The sequence below is a fragment of the Euleptes europaea genome, chromosome 13 (genome assembly GCF_029931775.1).
Source record: "Euleptes europaea isolate rEulEur1 chromosome 13, rEulEur1.hap1, whole genome shotgun sequence".
Lineage (NCBI taxonomy): Eukaryota > Metazoa > Chordata > Lepidosauria > Squamata > Sphaerodactylidae > Euleptes > Euleptes europaea.
Genome location: NC_079324.1, coordinates 5,874,100 through 5,891,054, shown reverse-complemented (window position 1 = coordinate 5,891,054; position 16,955 = coordinate 5,874,100). Strand labels below are relative to the sequence as shown.

The window sequence follows — 16,955 nt, the reverse complement described above, 5'->3', positions numbered from 1 at the left end:
AGGAATATTTGACTGAAGATTAGATGGGTAAAATATTAACAAAAATAAGAAGTTACCTACTATATCTTAATGAAAAAAATAAATTTTAATCTCTTAAATTAAATGCTTGGACGAGAAATATGTTTTACAAAAATTTATTGCATCCATGAAATACTTCAAAGGCATTGTGCATTAATACACTGTATATTTTAATGAACAAAAAATAACTCCAAACATTAAACAGCACTAGTAAAAAGATCAGACAAACCAATAAGAAACAAATACACACCACAATAAAGTACAGCACTGTCTGTTATATTATGACCCACTAAAATATTGCACTCTGGCAAAGATGATTTCAACATTTTAATAGGAAACATTTAAATCAGATATCCCCATAAAAGGAGAGTTGTAGGTACTGTCCTTTAACATTGCTACAGATCTCTGGCATAATTCTTTGGCCTCACAGAAAAAGGTTTGTTCTTCTGTTTTTGTCTAAAAAGCAAGCAAAAAATCTAACACGCACTTGAAAGTTTAGGACTTATATTTCACAACGCAGGTCACTGACTCCCAATTAGGAATAAATCATGGCAGGAAATCATGGCAAGAATCCAAAACAGCCTTGTGCTCAATGGAAGCACCTTCACCTGCACAGGGGGCAATGCCAATCCCTTCTCCCTTTCCAAGTTGCATGTACTCCCTCCCCTTCCCCAGATCTGGGAGGAGCCTGAGGGGATGCAGTAGGAAAGGTAGTTTGAAAAGCCTGCAGGAGACCTGCACCCAGCCCTTCGCATTCCAACCAGTGCATGTGATCATTGAACTGACTTAATTGCATATTCTTCAGATACAAAATGAAGTGCTTCATTACAGTATAATTACAATTCAACCAATATTCTTCCAGTATACTGACAAAACCTATTTGCTGATGAACACCAACTCTACCTAAGAGAGTTAGATTCTTTCCTGCATTAACAATATGGAGAATTTCTCCTTGCTCCCCCCCACCCGTTAAAGCAACTTCAGGAAATTACTCTTACTAAATAAATTTACTGTTTAGGTTAAATATTTGTTCAGGGTTCATCAGCCAAGTATTAAGAAATGAAGGATAATACTCCAAACAACACATCTAATGACTGATTTTCTAGCTCAACATATCTACTAACTGTGCTTTGAAAATTCTAATAATAATTAAATAAGGAAGTCAAGTTTGATTACTCTAAAAAATTATAATACATTTCCCCCAACAGTTCTCTTATCATTCTGTGCAGAACAATGATTACTTTAAAAATAAACTAATAAACATTTGTTTAAATGTTCTCTGTTCGAAGAACAAGAAACGGCTAGATTAGCAGCATTTTTCTGTACCAAGGTCCATATAAGAGAGCAAGTATTCACATTTAGTTCAGATACAAACCAAAATTGTGTTTAGTTCTCTGTTCTTATGCAGACAAAAACAGTTAAGTTGGTAAAAAAAAAAAAAAGTTCATAATCACATAAAGCTGATAAGCAGACATTAAGCACGGGTGCCCTGAAAGTAATACTCTGCTAATCTTATAAACTGCAAACTAAAACTCCAGTGTCATGTTTTCCAGTTTACTGTTTGGCAATTATGCAGGTTACAGGATTTACGTAATGGGAGATTTGTAAGGCCTGCAAAACTAGAATTTTTTTATTACAGCAATATTGTTGTTTAAATTTTAAATACCAAATATATTGATGCACATGTTAAATTAAACATGTGTCTTTAGTCCCATTAATGCTATTAATGCAAATAAAAATACAAATTGCTTTAACAGCCACAAACTCAGTCACTGCCACTGCTCATTGACTTTTCAAAGAGAAAGCCAATCAATCAGTTGGGATACCCACTGCTGGCTCCACTTTCTAATCAGTTTTCCATATAATGAAATAAGAACACTAACGGAAAGCTATTCAAGTCCCAAAATGAAGCTTGTCACAATACTCTGAACAGATGCTATTCTGCTTCTCCTATATGTGAAGGCAGACTCATGAACCCAAGTGCCTTTTTAAAATGTTACTGAATATACAATTTACACAAAACCCACATTTTACACGGAAACATAAAACAGACAGTGCTGTAATGCATTTATAACACACCCTATGCAAGGTGTGTGAGTTAACACTTAAATGTATTTTCTTAGTTTCTTTTCTTTCTGGATTTTGGGGTTTGTTTTCTGGCTTCTCGTTCAAACTTGCGGGAAGCCCGTGAGCGAGTCTTTACAAGGCAGGCACTTCTGGTTTTTACAACCTGCTTGGTGTTCCGTTGGTTTCGTTTGCGCCCACGCCTAGGGTGTGTTATAATCTTTTTAAAGTCCTTACGGATGGAATCATACCTATTCTCAGGATCATCGTCATCATCTTCCTCCTCTTCCATTGGCACAGTCCCTGATTTATTCTCTCCTTCATCTCCTTGAGGGAAAAAAGGGTAAACTTTGATGTACACACCTCAAATGGATGCTCTAAGCATTAACAGCAAACTATATTACGTAACACTGGCAATTTAGTGATAGACATATAAAAGCTCTACTGTCAATGAATGCTTGGCACAACCCTCACTGCAGCAGTGCTATGACACCAAGACACTTTCCTTCCCTAATTACTGAATTACATTAAGAATAACAAGTATACCAAACTGACTAGCAAATGTTCAGCATTACCAAAAATAGTATTACTGTATAACAGAAATCAATGTTTGTTTAAAAATTACCAGACCAGTCATCACGTTCTACCTCTCATGGCTCCTCCCAGTTAAGATTCTCCCTACCACCCACCCTTTCCTTTACAATTACTCTATCAAAAGGACAGCATGACGTTTTTAATTACAGTACATACACAAATGTAATCACAGAAACAGTATGTGATAACAGTTGGCAGGGGACCCCAACATGCTGCCCATGGATGCAATGGCGCGCCCACTGAAGTATTTTTTTTTGGCACTCGTCAAGTTGTTTTAGAAAGTGGGCAGGGCCAGATGGCGCTTTTGCCCAGCAAGACTTCTGATTCGCCACTGGAGATTTTATAGGATGTGCAGATTTTTAAAAAATGTTGCTTTGGCAGCAGCTGCCATCACAGTACAAGGATCTTCACTGTGACTAAAGATAAGCTGGCTCCACCTCCATTTTGCAGCTAGCTCTCCTTCCTGCAGCGGTCATTTTATGCCCCCCTTTTTTCTGGCTGTGTCCACCAGGCTGTGGCAGAATTCCAAAGGTGCCTGCGGGCTCAAAAAGGTTGGGAAACCCAGTAAATAATGATAGATTGAGGAAACTGGGGTTCACAATAACTGCTGAAGCATACAGCTCAATGCTGGCCCTGGCCTGAGTCACCCTCGCAGTTCAATCTACCTCCTGTATGCCACCTTGGAAGGACGGTGGGTTATAAATAGTTGCACTTTATTTAAAATATCCATATCTCCCTTTCCATTATAAACATTCAAGGCAACTTACAATTATCAGCAAAACAACAAAAATAATACAAATAAAACACAATTCAACAATAAAAACAGTACTTATAAGAAGTCTGGTCTAAGCTGCAGATCTAAAGGAGTAATATTTAAAATAAAATATAAACCACAGATCACAAGGTACAACTGTTCTGTATTCTGGCACAGGCCAGAAATAGTATTCATGTCTTAAAGACCTGGGGATTGTTTAAAATCCCACATTTGCAGAATTCCTGTCGAACTGTGGCAAAATCTACTGAACGAGAATCCTGAAGCATCACTGAGATTCAAAACACAGTCTTAAGTTGTAGACAAAATACTTCTGTTCCCAAGTTTACATCAATATACTACCAAGGCTTTTTACCCACAAGTACAGAATCCTGTTGTAAAAAGACCTTGCAGCACCTCCTAAAAATTTGTGATGATCCCCCTCGCCTCCTTCCACAAAGTGGTAGCTATAATGGAGAAGGTGCAGACTCCTGACAGATGTCCAAGCAGGCAAGTGAAGTGGTAGCCTGAGGACCATACTTGGGCACAGGGGAACACATAGGAGGAGGCAGCCCTTTAGAAATGTGGATTTTAGGCAATGAAGGGCAACTTGGAAACAAACTAGCAGCCAATTTTGCTATATTAAGATAAGAAAGCTATGCTCCCATCAGCCATCCCGACTATAACTGGACTGCCATATTCTGAACAAGCAGAAGTTTCCAGGTAGTCTTCAAGAGCAGCCCAATGTAGAGCACATTATGGCAGTCCAACTCGAGATCACAAAAGCATGGATCAGTATGGCACAATCACCTGAGTCTAAGGAAGGTGAAAGTTGGCAGACTAGATACAACTGACAGAAGACACTCTTGGCCACTACAACAACCTGCTTTTTAAACCAGCAAACTTGGGTCATGAACCCCCCCTCTCCAAGCTCTAAACCTGCTCTACAAATACTTTTGACATCCACACACACAAAAAAATTCTGACTAGAATAATCCAGGGGACATATTCTGAGCAGTCCTCAGAAGAGCCGGAGCCCAAGTCACGATCCAAATCTGTACTGGAATCAGGGTGCAAGGATAAATGTTCATTAAATGCAATGGAATTCTTGGAAATTGGTCCAGATCGGTAGAAGTATCCAAATTATCCAACCCAGCGACCTTAGGCAGTTCATGAGAGGGAGGGCACTAGGGGTGTGTGGGGGAGGTAGTGAAATTCCTGCATTGTGCAGGGGGTTGGACTAGATGACCCTGGTGGTCCCTTCCAATTCCATGATTATATGGTTCTTCTGCATGGGTTTTAAACGTTCAGCCCTGGCAGCATGGCTACAATGCAGCTGTTCGGCTGGTTACTTGTCTGATCATGGGTGCTGCAGCAGCTTACTCAGAGATAACCAAACGGCTGGCTCAACCAAGGCCGTAATAATACTAATCTACATAGATGTGTACATTTGGGGAAGTTCTTAACACTCACAGGTCTGACCAGTTTGGCATGTTCTTTATTTGTGGAGATTATAGGAGTGAACAAAACAAGCTATCTCTCAATTCTAGTCATCGTTCCTATATGCCTCAGGAAGGCGGGGGTCCATCTGGAAGATCCTGTACACATATGCCATGCTAGAGTCAAAGATTGGGTTGAATCCCACCTTCAGTCCAAGCTGAAAAAATCCAGCCCTTATATAGATAAGGAAAAAACCCACCAATGATTACTTAGCCAAAAAAATAAGCTCTACTGCTACTTGCAGTGTTCTATAAGAGGACAGAAGGGCCCCGAAAGCCTTTTCCCTTCATCTCCATTGTACGTACTAGACAACAGCTATAAATTTCTGGCTGGCAGGGTGGCTAGGAATTTACTTTCTTGACTGCTGAAGCAAGGATTGACTTTCATGAACAACATACAAGCTGGAAGCACAACACAGGAAATTCACAACTCCCCCCCACACAAACCCCCCAGTGACCCCTACTCTATGCCCAGAAGATGGCAAACAAACAAAACAAAAAACCCTTTAGGATCCCTGGTCAATCTGGCCTGGTATAAAATTCCATCCTGAACCCAAAGTGGGTTGGCATTACCCTGGGCATGTAAGAAAGGCCACAAGAGCCGAGCACTGGCTCATCCCTCCCTGCCCTCCCTCTCACAATCTGCCTAAGTCCACAAAGTCAGCATTGCTGTCAGATGGCTATCTAGCCTCTGCTAAAAAACATCCAAGGAAAGAAAGCCCACCACCCCCTAAGGAAGCCTGTTCCACTAAAGAACTGCTCTGTCAGAAAGTGCACCTGTCAGAAAAACTCTTCTGATTTAATTTCAACTTGTTTAAGAGATAAGACCAGAACCAACAATTTTCTGGGCACACTAACAATTACAATAAATGTTAAGAAGGGCTTGGCACTTTTTCTCGTTAAAATTATGTAGGAAATACTATTTCAGTCAACTAATATTTAGAGCTTTGCACAACCAATTTATGGCTATATCTCCTCTCCAATACACACAAACTCCTGGACCCCCCTCCCCAAAAAATACCTACCTATGGCCCGATGGCAAGGTAGGTTTCAGCTTCCCCACTCCAGATTCTAACACGCACACTTCAGACTAAGTTGAAGGGATGGGGTAGATGCATCAACCACTGATGGCCCGAAGAGACTCCTAATCACATAAAACTTTATATTTTCAATACCAAACAACTGTGTGCTGTTGCTTTCTTCTTTGTGGTGTCACAGTCTGGAACTGGGCATCATCAATATGCTGACAAACCCAGCTCGAAATCTATCCTCCTGGTGATGCGGTAGATGTCATGAGCCACTGTCTGACTGCTGTGGTTAAGAGTGAACATACTGAAACTGAGTTGCAACAGGACGGAGGTAATGCTGGCTGGAATGGCTGAGGGCTTGAAGACCACTGTGCTTCCCGCCTTCGATGGGGTTCAGCTGACCCTTTTTGACTTGGTTAAAAGCCTAAGGAATATACTGGGTCCTGCATTACTGCTGGAGAAGCAAGTTAATACAGCTGCAAAACATGCTTTCTTCCAACTTCATTTAGTCCAGAAGGTGACCCTCTACCTTGACTCCGCCAGTCTGGCAACCTGGATCATTGTCACTATTAACTTTCGTAACATACTCTACTTGGGTCTGCCCTTGAAGTCAACTTGGAGACTCCAGTTGGTACAAAATGTGCAGTCTGGTTATTATCAGGAGCCAGGCAGAGCATGCACCTTACACCCATTCTGCAGTCAGTCCACTGGTTGCCCACCAGTTAGCAGGTTCAATGGAAGGGACTATCATATGGAAAGCCCTTCATGGCCTTGGATCCTCTTATTTGCAGGACTGGTTCTCCTTCTACACTCCACTATGACAGATACACTCATCAAAGTGGGGCCTTTTGAGGGTACAACCCTGCAAATGGGCAAGATCCACAACTGCCCATACACTTGCATTCTGTGTTTGTGATCCCCACCTTGTGGAACGGCCGGCCTGAGGAAGTCGGGAAGGCCCCCCTGCTTCTCTCATTCTGCAAACTACCCAAAACAGAACTGTTCAAGAGGGCATTTCTCTAAAGGTAACAGGGCCATATTATAACAGAATAGTTTAGGAAGGGGCTTTTTATAAAGGTAATAGGACTGTGGTATATACCTCTGGGCAATAGTGCATATTACCCATCAGCTGTAGGTATCACCCAGCTCTTACTGCATTGTATTCAACTTACATAATACCATGCTCTGCAATGTTTAAAATACATCCAGTTCCTTATGTTTTGTTTCAGACTTTTGTTATCCAGGTTTTATTACATTGCTTACTATATGTTCATCCTATTGCCTGCATTGAGTTACACTGTGTAACATGCCTTGAGTCTCAGTGAGAAAGAAAGCCTGTAAATAAATAAATAAAAATAGCTGTACTTATGAAAGACCAATTCTTAGTGTCCATGAGAACCACCATGGTTCAAGATGAGACAGATTTAACTACTACTTTGGAGACCAATGAGCGCACTTGTTCTTTTGAAGACACTCAGGTTCCCCCATCAAGCCTGGCCTTACTTCCCCAAGCTACTGATGGGGGCAGGATTAAGGAGAGCAGGCCCTAGCATGGCCACGGCCACCAGGGCTTCTCTTAGGCACAGAGGAAAATTCTGTCTGTTTCAAAGACGTTGAAAGTCAGTTCTCTCAATCAGGTAAAAATCACAACACGTCTTTAAGTGGTGCTGGCCATATTCTGTACTAGGAAACAACAAAATACTTGCCAACGTCCCTCTACTAGAACCTCCCTTCATATGCAGACATGTTACTGAAGCCAAAGGCTAGAAACTTTCTTTTAAAAACAAAAGCTACGTTGCTATTTTCTGCCAGTTTATATCCTACACTGTGTAGAGCAAGAATTATACCTCCATCTCCTTGTTCTTTCAAAGAAGCATTTTCAGATGACAGCACTGCCAAGAACTCTGGAATTATCTAGGTATTGTCAGTGCTTTTTTGACACTGGTGTCAGTGGTACGTTTCAGTCTGTTTTTTTTTCCTGGTAGAAAGTTCATGTGGAAGTACACAAGGAACTTTTCTCTCAGGTTCCACTAACACTTCCTAGAGAAGTGGGTCATGTTGCTTGTACTAGCATTTTTGCTTCCCTTCTTTGGAAAGCACACACTCACACATAAGCTTTATATTGCCAAAAAAAATCCCCAATTTTTGATAAGTAAAAAACATAGCTGTCCCATACTCAATGGCATTATACTGAAAATTCATTAATAAATCAATCTTCACATACTTTGGGCAATTATACTCAATAAATCTAGGTCTTCTTCCAGTATAACGATTTAACTAGTGGATGTTTCAAAGTCTGAGGGAGCTATTTGCCATTCTTTCTGAACAAGGAGCCCACCATCACACCTGACAGTGCCACCAATCAGGGCATATCCAAGCCCACTGCACTACGCTCCCCGTTATGTATTCAGCAAGGCAGGACAGAACAACACCCTGCCATCTGGACTCCACACTGACCCACCCATCCCAGATCTCTTCCCCAATCCTAGGCTAGCAAAAGTGAGACAACTTGGTGTGAACACATGAAGTTACTTTATATCAAGTCAGACCATTGGTTTATCTAGGTCAGCACTGTCTTCCTGGACTGAAGCAGCTCTCTAGGGTCTCCGGTAAAGATCCTTCACATCCCCTACTACTTGATCCTTCTAACTTGGGATGCCAGGAACTGGACCTGGGACCTTAGGCATGCAAAACAGATGCTGTAACACTGGGCCAGAGCCCCACCCCAGATGACATGTATATGGCTATGCTGCTAGAAAAGCTGTAGCCTATCAAGTATCCAACAAGAGCCACAAGGAGCCCACCAGGTGCCTTTCCACACAAAACATGTACAGCCATTGTCCCCAGGGATATAATCCAACAACACCTCTCACGTCCCTTTAGAACCTTATTAGGCCCAAGCGAACAGTTTAAAATTTTAATCTTAAACTTTTAATCTTATATACATACAAAAATCTACCTTAAGTTAAAGGTTTGATCAGCCTACGCATTCAGATTAAAGATTTAAGTTTATTTTTTATATGCCACAATTATACTACCTGCATCGATTTTTAGGTCCTATAAACCACCGAGCATCATTCATGTTGGTGGGGATTTTCAAAAATCCAATAATCACTAGAATAATCTTTTGTACCACGTTTTGTATTTTTGTACCATTCAAAACATAAAGATATTCCAAGAACTCCCACTTGACATTAGCCATAACGGACAGCAGTGTGAGAACAGTAATCCTGCTTCTTTTAAGAAAGAAACAGGACCCAACAGGCTTTACATACCCTGCTCCTACTGCGCTCTTGAAGCTGTAAGACCTAATACAAACCTGCTGCACTATGAAACAAACATTTTCCAATACAGCCGGTGCTTCAGTGGCCTATTTTTGCCGACATAACACTTTCTAGATTATAGCCAAAAACTTTCAAAGCAATAAGAAATGCACTGTACGAACAAACAATAACCATGGTTTAAACTTAATCTTGTGCACACCTGAAGACTGACAAAATCCTATTTTCGTAGCCACCAACAAGCTTTCTGTCACTGGCTTAATTTTCTGCTCATCACTACTCCCCTCTCCTGCTGAATTTATGTCGTTTTCAGCCTCGTTCGATGAGGAGGATGTGCTGGTGGTGGGTTCGTCATTTGTTTTTTTAGTATCAGTTCTCCCTCTCTCTTTAGGACTACTTTTTTTCTTTCCCTTAATGGGTGCCCCTCTTTTTTTCTTCTTTTTGTCCTCACAGAGGTCTTCCTCAGAAGAGGACAGTAAGTTACTGCTCACTTTTGGTGAATTTTTTCTCTTGGGACTTGCTTTTTTCTTTTCTTTAGCACCATTTCCTTTTTTATTTAAACTATCATCCTCTGAAGTATCAACAGCCAATTCTTTCATGGCAGTGTCAGCAAAACTGCCTTGAAGTTTCTTAGATGTTCTCTCTCTCAGGTTCCGCCTTGTTCCTTCAACAGCACTTTGCTTCTTACTGTTACTTCCTGAAGCACTGCAGCTCTCTTTACCTGGAGAAGATTTATCAACTTCAGAAGAGGAATCAGTTTGCCCTTTTGCAGAGGTTTCTCTCTGGGTCACACTTTCCTTCTTTTTTGTAACTTTTTTAGCCTTCTTTCTAGCATCATCTGAAGATTCATTTCTTTGTTCTCCCTTGGGAGACTGTCCAATATCATCTGAAGATGAATCCAGTCCTTCCTTTGCCAAAGATCTACTTATGTCTTCTGAAATTTTATCTCCTTCTTTTTCAGGCAAGGCATTCTGTTTGCTTTTGGAGGAGCTGTCTTTGAAATTCTTTGTTCGCTTTTCCTCAACAGTTGTCTCTTTACAAGATGCCTCTTCTAAAGAATTACTTAGTCTGCCTTTATCCAATGTAGAGAGTTCACCATTATCAGCTTCATTGCATGAACCACCCTCCTGCTGCTGTGAATGTCTTTTCCCTTTTTCATTTGGTTCCTCTTCTGAAGACTCATGACTCTCTCTCTTTGTGTCTTTTTTCATAGCTTTCTTTGTTGACTCAATTTTACTTAAATCCTCTACTACCTCAGAATCATAATTGGAAGAATCTGAATTGTTCTGACGTTTCTTTTTAGCAGAAACTTTACCCGACTTGCCTTTTTTGGCATCAAAATCTGACCCAGAACTGGAACTTTTTCTTTTTCTCTTTCCATTATCTTCTTTCACTGGTTGCCTGCTTAGATCATTCAAGACATCCTTGGGTACTTCACCACTGCTGTCAACTTCTGAAGAACTATGGCTCATCATCGCTACTTCTTGGAGGACTGCAGGCACCTCATCAGAATCAGAACTTTCTTCCACTGTGTCTAGTTTCTTTGAATCAGAAAGTATGGCAGACCGAGGGCTCTGAACAGTACTATCAGGAGAACTCTGCTCATCTTTTTCACTTTTGAATTTTATGGATTTTCTTCTGTGTTTTCCATGCCGAGAGTCATTGCTGTCCTCTTCTGAATTAGAAGTTAAAGTGTTAATGTCCGTTGGCCGCCTCAGAGGCGTGGTCTTCACACGTGGAGACCGCCTGAGCTCAGGATCTTCTACAAAAGAAATTATTTCACTTTCTGGTGGACTTTCAGAACTGCTATTACAATTTTCTTTTCCACTTTCTCTCCTAACACTCTTTCCTGGTTTTCCATCAGGATCTTCAGCTTTCACAGCACCTGAAAGGGAAACTGGTGTCAGTTTCACAACCAACTCCTTAGTTACTTTGGTAGATGGCATCAACTTCTTTCCTCCCTTACTGTCTTTAGTTGTAGTGTTCGATTTTACAAATGAATTTATTGTCCCTTGATCTGTTGCACCTGCTGCTTTCTGTGCTTCCAAACAAGATTCAAAAATATCTTCAGGAACAGACGAGGGAACAGACACAATGTCCATATCTGTCGCCTCAGCATTGTGGGGTTCATACTGAAGCTCTTCTGTTTTTCCCAACTTCTTGTCTTTGCAGCCAGCTTTCCTGCTGCCTGCTTGTTCCATCAGGGACACACTCTGATGCGTATGCCCTTTGTGCTCTTTGAGTTCCTTTTCATCGGTTTTCTTTATTTCATCGTTATCCACTTTAACTTCAGTTTCTCTCTCTTTGGTGTTTCTTTGCCGGATTTTAACATCCAGAGCTTGGATCTCCAGATTCAGACTTTCTTCTAATGCCAAATGAGACTTTTTAATGTCACTCAACACAGATTTAAAAGCCTTCAGCTGACGTAAGTGTACTGTTGAGTTTATTTCAGAGTTTTCACTTGCTTGCTTCAAAAAATTTACAAAGCTAGAGTTCATATTTGTTGTTGTTTCAACCAGTTTTTTTGTTTTTTTAACCAAGTCTTTTGGCACCATTAATGCTTTGAAGGAATATGTTAGAGCACTGGAATATGAATGACCAAATTTCTTTTCTTCTCCATTACAGCTATTTTTCTTTGAGGAATATTTAAGTGTATTGTCATACATTTTGCTTTTTTCATTCTCAACTCTGATTCGCTTTTTATTTTGCTGCAGTAATTGTTCTAAATTTTCAAACACACTATCACAGGCAGTAACCAAGTCCAGCAATGGTTCCGGCTGGCAAATATAGCAGTGCCATTGGTTATTCTCATCCATGATGGTGGACAGCTCCTTTCGGCCCAAGTTGCGCAATATGCACTTCTTGCAGAAGGCATTATGGCAAAAGTCGCAGCAAATTAAGTTTCCACCTTCAGCACACCATCTGAAATCGAAGTGCGAAGAATTGTTTATAAAGTGTGTTGCCACAAAAAACAAAGTATATTTAGTTTCATCAACATCTAAAACCAGTTGATCATAACAATATTTCATTTTAAACTAATTAAGAGGTAAATAGCTATGATTGTTTCAAAAAGTAAACATTTTCTTTTACTACAGAAAAATACAGGATAATTTAGTACGATTCCGGCAGATGCCCTCAGGTGAGGCTAGTGGTGCATCTGCCCCACAGAAAGTCACAAGCCTAAAACCACCCCTGAGTTTTGTTGCATCTGTGCGGCACATTAATTCTGGCCAGACCAAATGCAAATTAAATATGATTTCTCTTATGCCTCTAGAAGTAAACAGAGCATGAATGACTTAAATAGTGTAAATACCTTACTACAGGGGTCACCTAACTGGTGCTCAGGGGCACCATAGCGCCCACCAAAACTTTCCTGGTGCCTAATACATGTTATTAGGAAGTAGATGGGGCCAGGTAGGACTCCTGCCCAACAGGACTTCTGATTGGCAGTGCAGATTAAAATAATGTCTCAGTGGCAGCTGCCACCTTCGTGTTGATTTTAATCTCTCTCCCATTTCCCCTGCCCGGGGTTTTTCTTCAAATTACCCTTCTTGTCCCAAGCACTTGGGCTTCCTCTTGTGTGTGGGGTTCACGGCACCTTCTGCAGTATCCGTTTTGTGGTTGGGCCCACCACCCTGTGCCAGAATGCCAAAGGTGCCCACAGGCTCAAAAAGGTTGGGGATGCCTGCCTTATTACATGTTAAGTTTCAATTTAGAGGTTAAGTTTCAATTTAGAGATCAATTCAACAATCAGGTTAATATCTACTTTTACTACTAAGAAACACAAACTGTAAGACTGTACACACCACAGAATATTTCACTCAGCCTTTATCACTGATGCATACCAAATTTACTGAAAACCACATTCACAATTTAGATCAGAATCCAAAGAGCAACTGGAGGTGTGTCTTTCATTCATTCATTAACAGCAAAACTCCAGGCAGCATCACTAACTGCTTCTGAACCTCAGTCCAGTTTCTCAACAGTCTGGCAGACAACCTGGGGTCAGAGTTGCTCTTTGCAAAACATAGAAAATATTCTTGGGTACAGGAAACTAGTTAACGTGGTTCTTTGGATCTTAACCCTCTATTTTAAACAACACCAAGCTGACTGAAGGACACCCAGAGTTACTCCTACTAGCCTACTAAGTTTGATGAGAGAAATATCTTTATATACCTACCTACACTGTTCATCCATTCCATCTGAATCACGGCTGATGTCATCACTCATATAATATTTGAAGCAAGTCTATGAAGAAAATGAGTTTTTCTTTCAGAAACTTCTAATTGCATTGTCACACAACAGAAAATGTAACGTATTAAATATTGCTACTGAACTCAAACTCCTGTCAATATTCAAGAAAAGACAGAACACAGAAGGCTTCCTCTCTTTTTTCTACTGGTTTCATTTCCATGAACCAGGGAAAGATTAACAAAAATATCATCCCAAATACACCATAATAATTTTTACTTATAAAAACAAGTTAAGAACCTGACCAAAGACTAGTAGAACTCCCGTTGTTTCCTTCTGTTTTAACTTTGGGGTTGGAGAAAGAAACAGATAATTTCCCAAGAATTTACTGGTCACCAGATGTAATTCAAAAGATATTTCAATTACTTAAAGCTGAAAAAATATCTGAGTACAGAAATACAATAATTTGCTCAAGGGATCCCAGGAAAGCTGTTAAACCTTAGGAGGTTAGTCAAGGCATGCCCTCACTTTCATCACAGCAGCTTCAGTGCAATGAAAAAAACAGAAAAATGGATAAATGTTATAAATGCTAAGTATTATAACAGGAAGTTTGTAAATAGTTCTACATAAAAAGGTAATGCTAAGAGTTATGAAGTGATATTACTTCTGTGAGGGAAGTAAAGTTACAGAGTATGTAGGCCTCTAGCCAACCTGCCAAGCAGTAGAGCTGATCCATAGTTAGTTGCCAAGGGAGTTGATTTCTCTCTGAGGTTTACGGTGAGTGTCTCATATTTATATGGGACAGAAGAATTCAAATTGCATCACTTCCAGTTGGTCAAGCTTGCTGGTTAAATCGAAAACTACCTGACCATTTTCACTGGTGTTTAGCTTAAAGCCAATGAAATGAGGGTCTGCAATATAGTGAAATTTAATTGGCTGAAGGATCCAGCAGGAAAGAATAAATGGCCAGCCTCAGCCCGATCAGGGAGTCAGACAAAGTATGTGAACATCAGACAACAGAGGAAGACCCGGTGATGTGGTGGGAGGAAACAAGAGGAAGACAGAGGCTGGAGCAAGAGGCAGGGCCTTCAAGATGTCACTTTGGTGTCCCAGCTCCAACATCTTCAGTGAAAGCCCTGAGCAAGAAGAAATCACTAGCTTCATATGTGTGCCACTGTCTTCAAAATACAGAACAGGCCAAGAAGAAGCTGACCAGCAGGACTTGACAACAATGCAAGAACGCCTCTGAGTGCTAATTTGGGGTGAAGGCTAGAGAAATTCAAATTCTGTTGATTGGGGAGAACTAGCATAAGGACTGTCACCTCCCTTAGTTACAGTAATGCTAAAGAACAAAATAAAGTGAATCTGCATAACAAATGTCCAGTTAAATAGTCCCCATAAATATTAATAGTCACTGAAATACTTATTTAACAAACCTTTTAATATTTGGTTCTTATTAGTGCTTGGTCTTAGCTTCTGTTTATCCTGTGCCTTATATAAACCAAGCTATCAGGGTATAAGAGGTGTGCTATATCTTGAAGGTAAGTAATGGCAGTAAAAACCAAAGTAATACATAGAACTATCCCATTCTCAAAGTGGTAGTGTAGCTGAGGATTTAGACTAATAAAACCTAAAAACAAACCCCACATTCCATCCAGTCACCACAGAGAAAAGAACCACACATTGCCAGGGGTAGGAAGAGGGAAAACAAGGCATACATGTGTCCTGTCCACTGAACTGCATTCCTGACACACGGACACATTCTCACACGCAAACATTCTTTTTAGTGGAAGCTGGGCCACTCAGTGTTATAATTGGAAAGGTGGAAAGTGCCATCAAGTCACAGCTGACTTCAGGGTTTTCAAGGCAAGAGACGGACAGAGGTGGTTTGCCATTGCCTGCCTCTGCACAGCAACCCTGGATTTTCTTAGTGTCTCCCATCCAAGTACAAGCCAGCACCTACCCTGCTTAGTTTCTGACAAGTTCAGGCAAGCTGGTCTATCCAGGTCAGGACCAGTTTTATAAATAGAGTACATGGTTTTCCTCCACCACCTCTTTGGAAGACCATCACTTATATGCGAGAAAGTAGTTATTTCAGTGTTTTAAGGCCTGATATTCTGCAAGGCCCCTTGTGTGTGTGTGCGGGGGGGGGGACAATCCACACTACTCAGGAACACCACTGCAAGAGGCCTACCTGTCATCTGCCCCTGGTGACTGTTGGTCCCTGGAAGGAGCAAGTTTTGTTCCAATATAAAACTCAAACTGTCAGTGTGTGTAAGATGACATATATTTAATATTGCTCCTTACCTTGCAAATAAGTACCCTCAATGTGGGATGTCTGTAGATTGAATCTTTTTGGAAATGGTTCACTTGCTGCCCACAAGCTGTACAGCTCACAATCCCATGCAACCCTTCCTCTGCAATAAAAAAGCAAGCATTAATATTTTTTCCTTCTTCTCTATCAAATTTAGTTTACATATTCACAAAGGCAATGGCACTTCACATCATTAACAAAGGCTAGAGAAATTGGTTATAGAGTTAATTTATTTTCTCCCTGATTTGATTGCGCGCGCGTGCACACCCAGCTACCTATTAAGAGTTTATAATCTGAATGTTCAATAAAAATATTCCACCACTCACATACAAAAAGCTTAAGATTCCCAAGTAAGAATGTGCCTTACAATAAAATGCCTAAATTACCAAATATTTATGCTTCAAGGGTTCGGTACATTCTAGTTAGCAGCCACACATGAAGTTATGCTTGCTCAGCTGACTGCGGAATTGCTGCCTACATTTGCAGGAGTTTTTTTTTTTAAGCTTGCACGATTTAATTCACCCAAGATTTTGTCGCTATGAAGTCTTATCAAGGTTATGAATGTTTCAACTGAGAGAAGCAGAAGGGCCACCCATCTATCTATAGTGAAACCATAATTAGTTTTCAGGGCTTGTGCAAATGTGCCTACAGCTGCACCCAATGCATGGCAAATTACGGAGATTTCCTCTTGGCCAGTGTAATTCCATCCTCCCCTTGCTAGGATAAATTACTAGTGTAACACTATGCTGGGTGAACCAGAAGTGGAGCTGCTTCTATGGCTTTTTGAGTATTCTGCAAACAGGACCACCAGCTGTCCAAAAAGGTCAACCCAACCTCACTTAATTTCACAAGGGAAAAAAAAACTTTTCAAAAACAGTTTAGTCAAAAGGATATTGAACAGGAGGATCAAGGTGATGAAATCTCTTTAGGATTCTTGGAAATTAAAATCTACTGTAATGGAGGTACAGATCGTGAAGTGTAGTACCAAATTTAAAATGATACTAGCATGCAAACTCAGGGAAGCCTTAAGGACCCTTAAATGGCAAGGTGGCTTCCTTTAAAATGTGAAAGTCTTGTCCAAATTTAGAAAATGAGAAGTAGCACAATTTCTGGCAAAACAAATGTAGGTTAGTAAGGTGAGTGAAAAGAGAACGAGGACTAATATTGCTAAAAACTGTAAGACAAACATAGATTAGAAACTAGTTAAATGTTAGG

At 40.5% G+C, this 16,955-nt stretch overlaps 1 protein-coding gene across 1 annotated transcript in view; it reads right to left on the bottom strand.

Moving 5' to 3' along the window:
- ATRX (ATRX chromatin remodeler) overlaps positions 1-16,955 on the bottom strand; it is a 154,008-nt gene that overhangs the window by 87,471 nt on the left and 49,582 nt on the right. Inside the window, exons 7-10 of the mRNA XM_056859843.1 lie at positions 15,734-15,843; positions 13,416-13,483; positions 9,438-12,157; positions 2,334-2,409 (exon numbers count right to left, since the gene is read on the bottom strand). Of these exons, the coding sequence (XP_056715821.1) occupies positions 2,334-2,409; positions 9,438-12,157; positions 13,416-13,483; positions 15,734-15,843 (2,974 nt within the window). The remainder of the gene's footprint in view (positions 1-2,333; positions 2,410-9,437; positions 12,158-13,415; positions 13,484-15,733; positions 15,844-16,955) is intronic.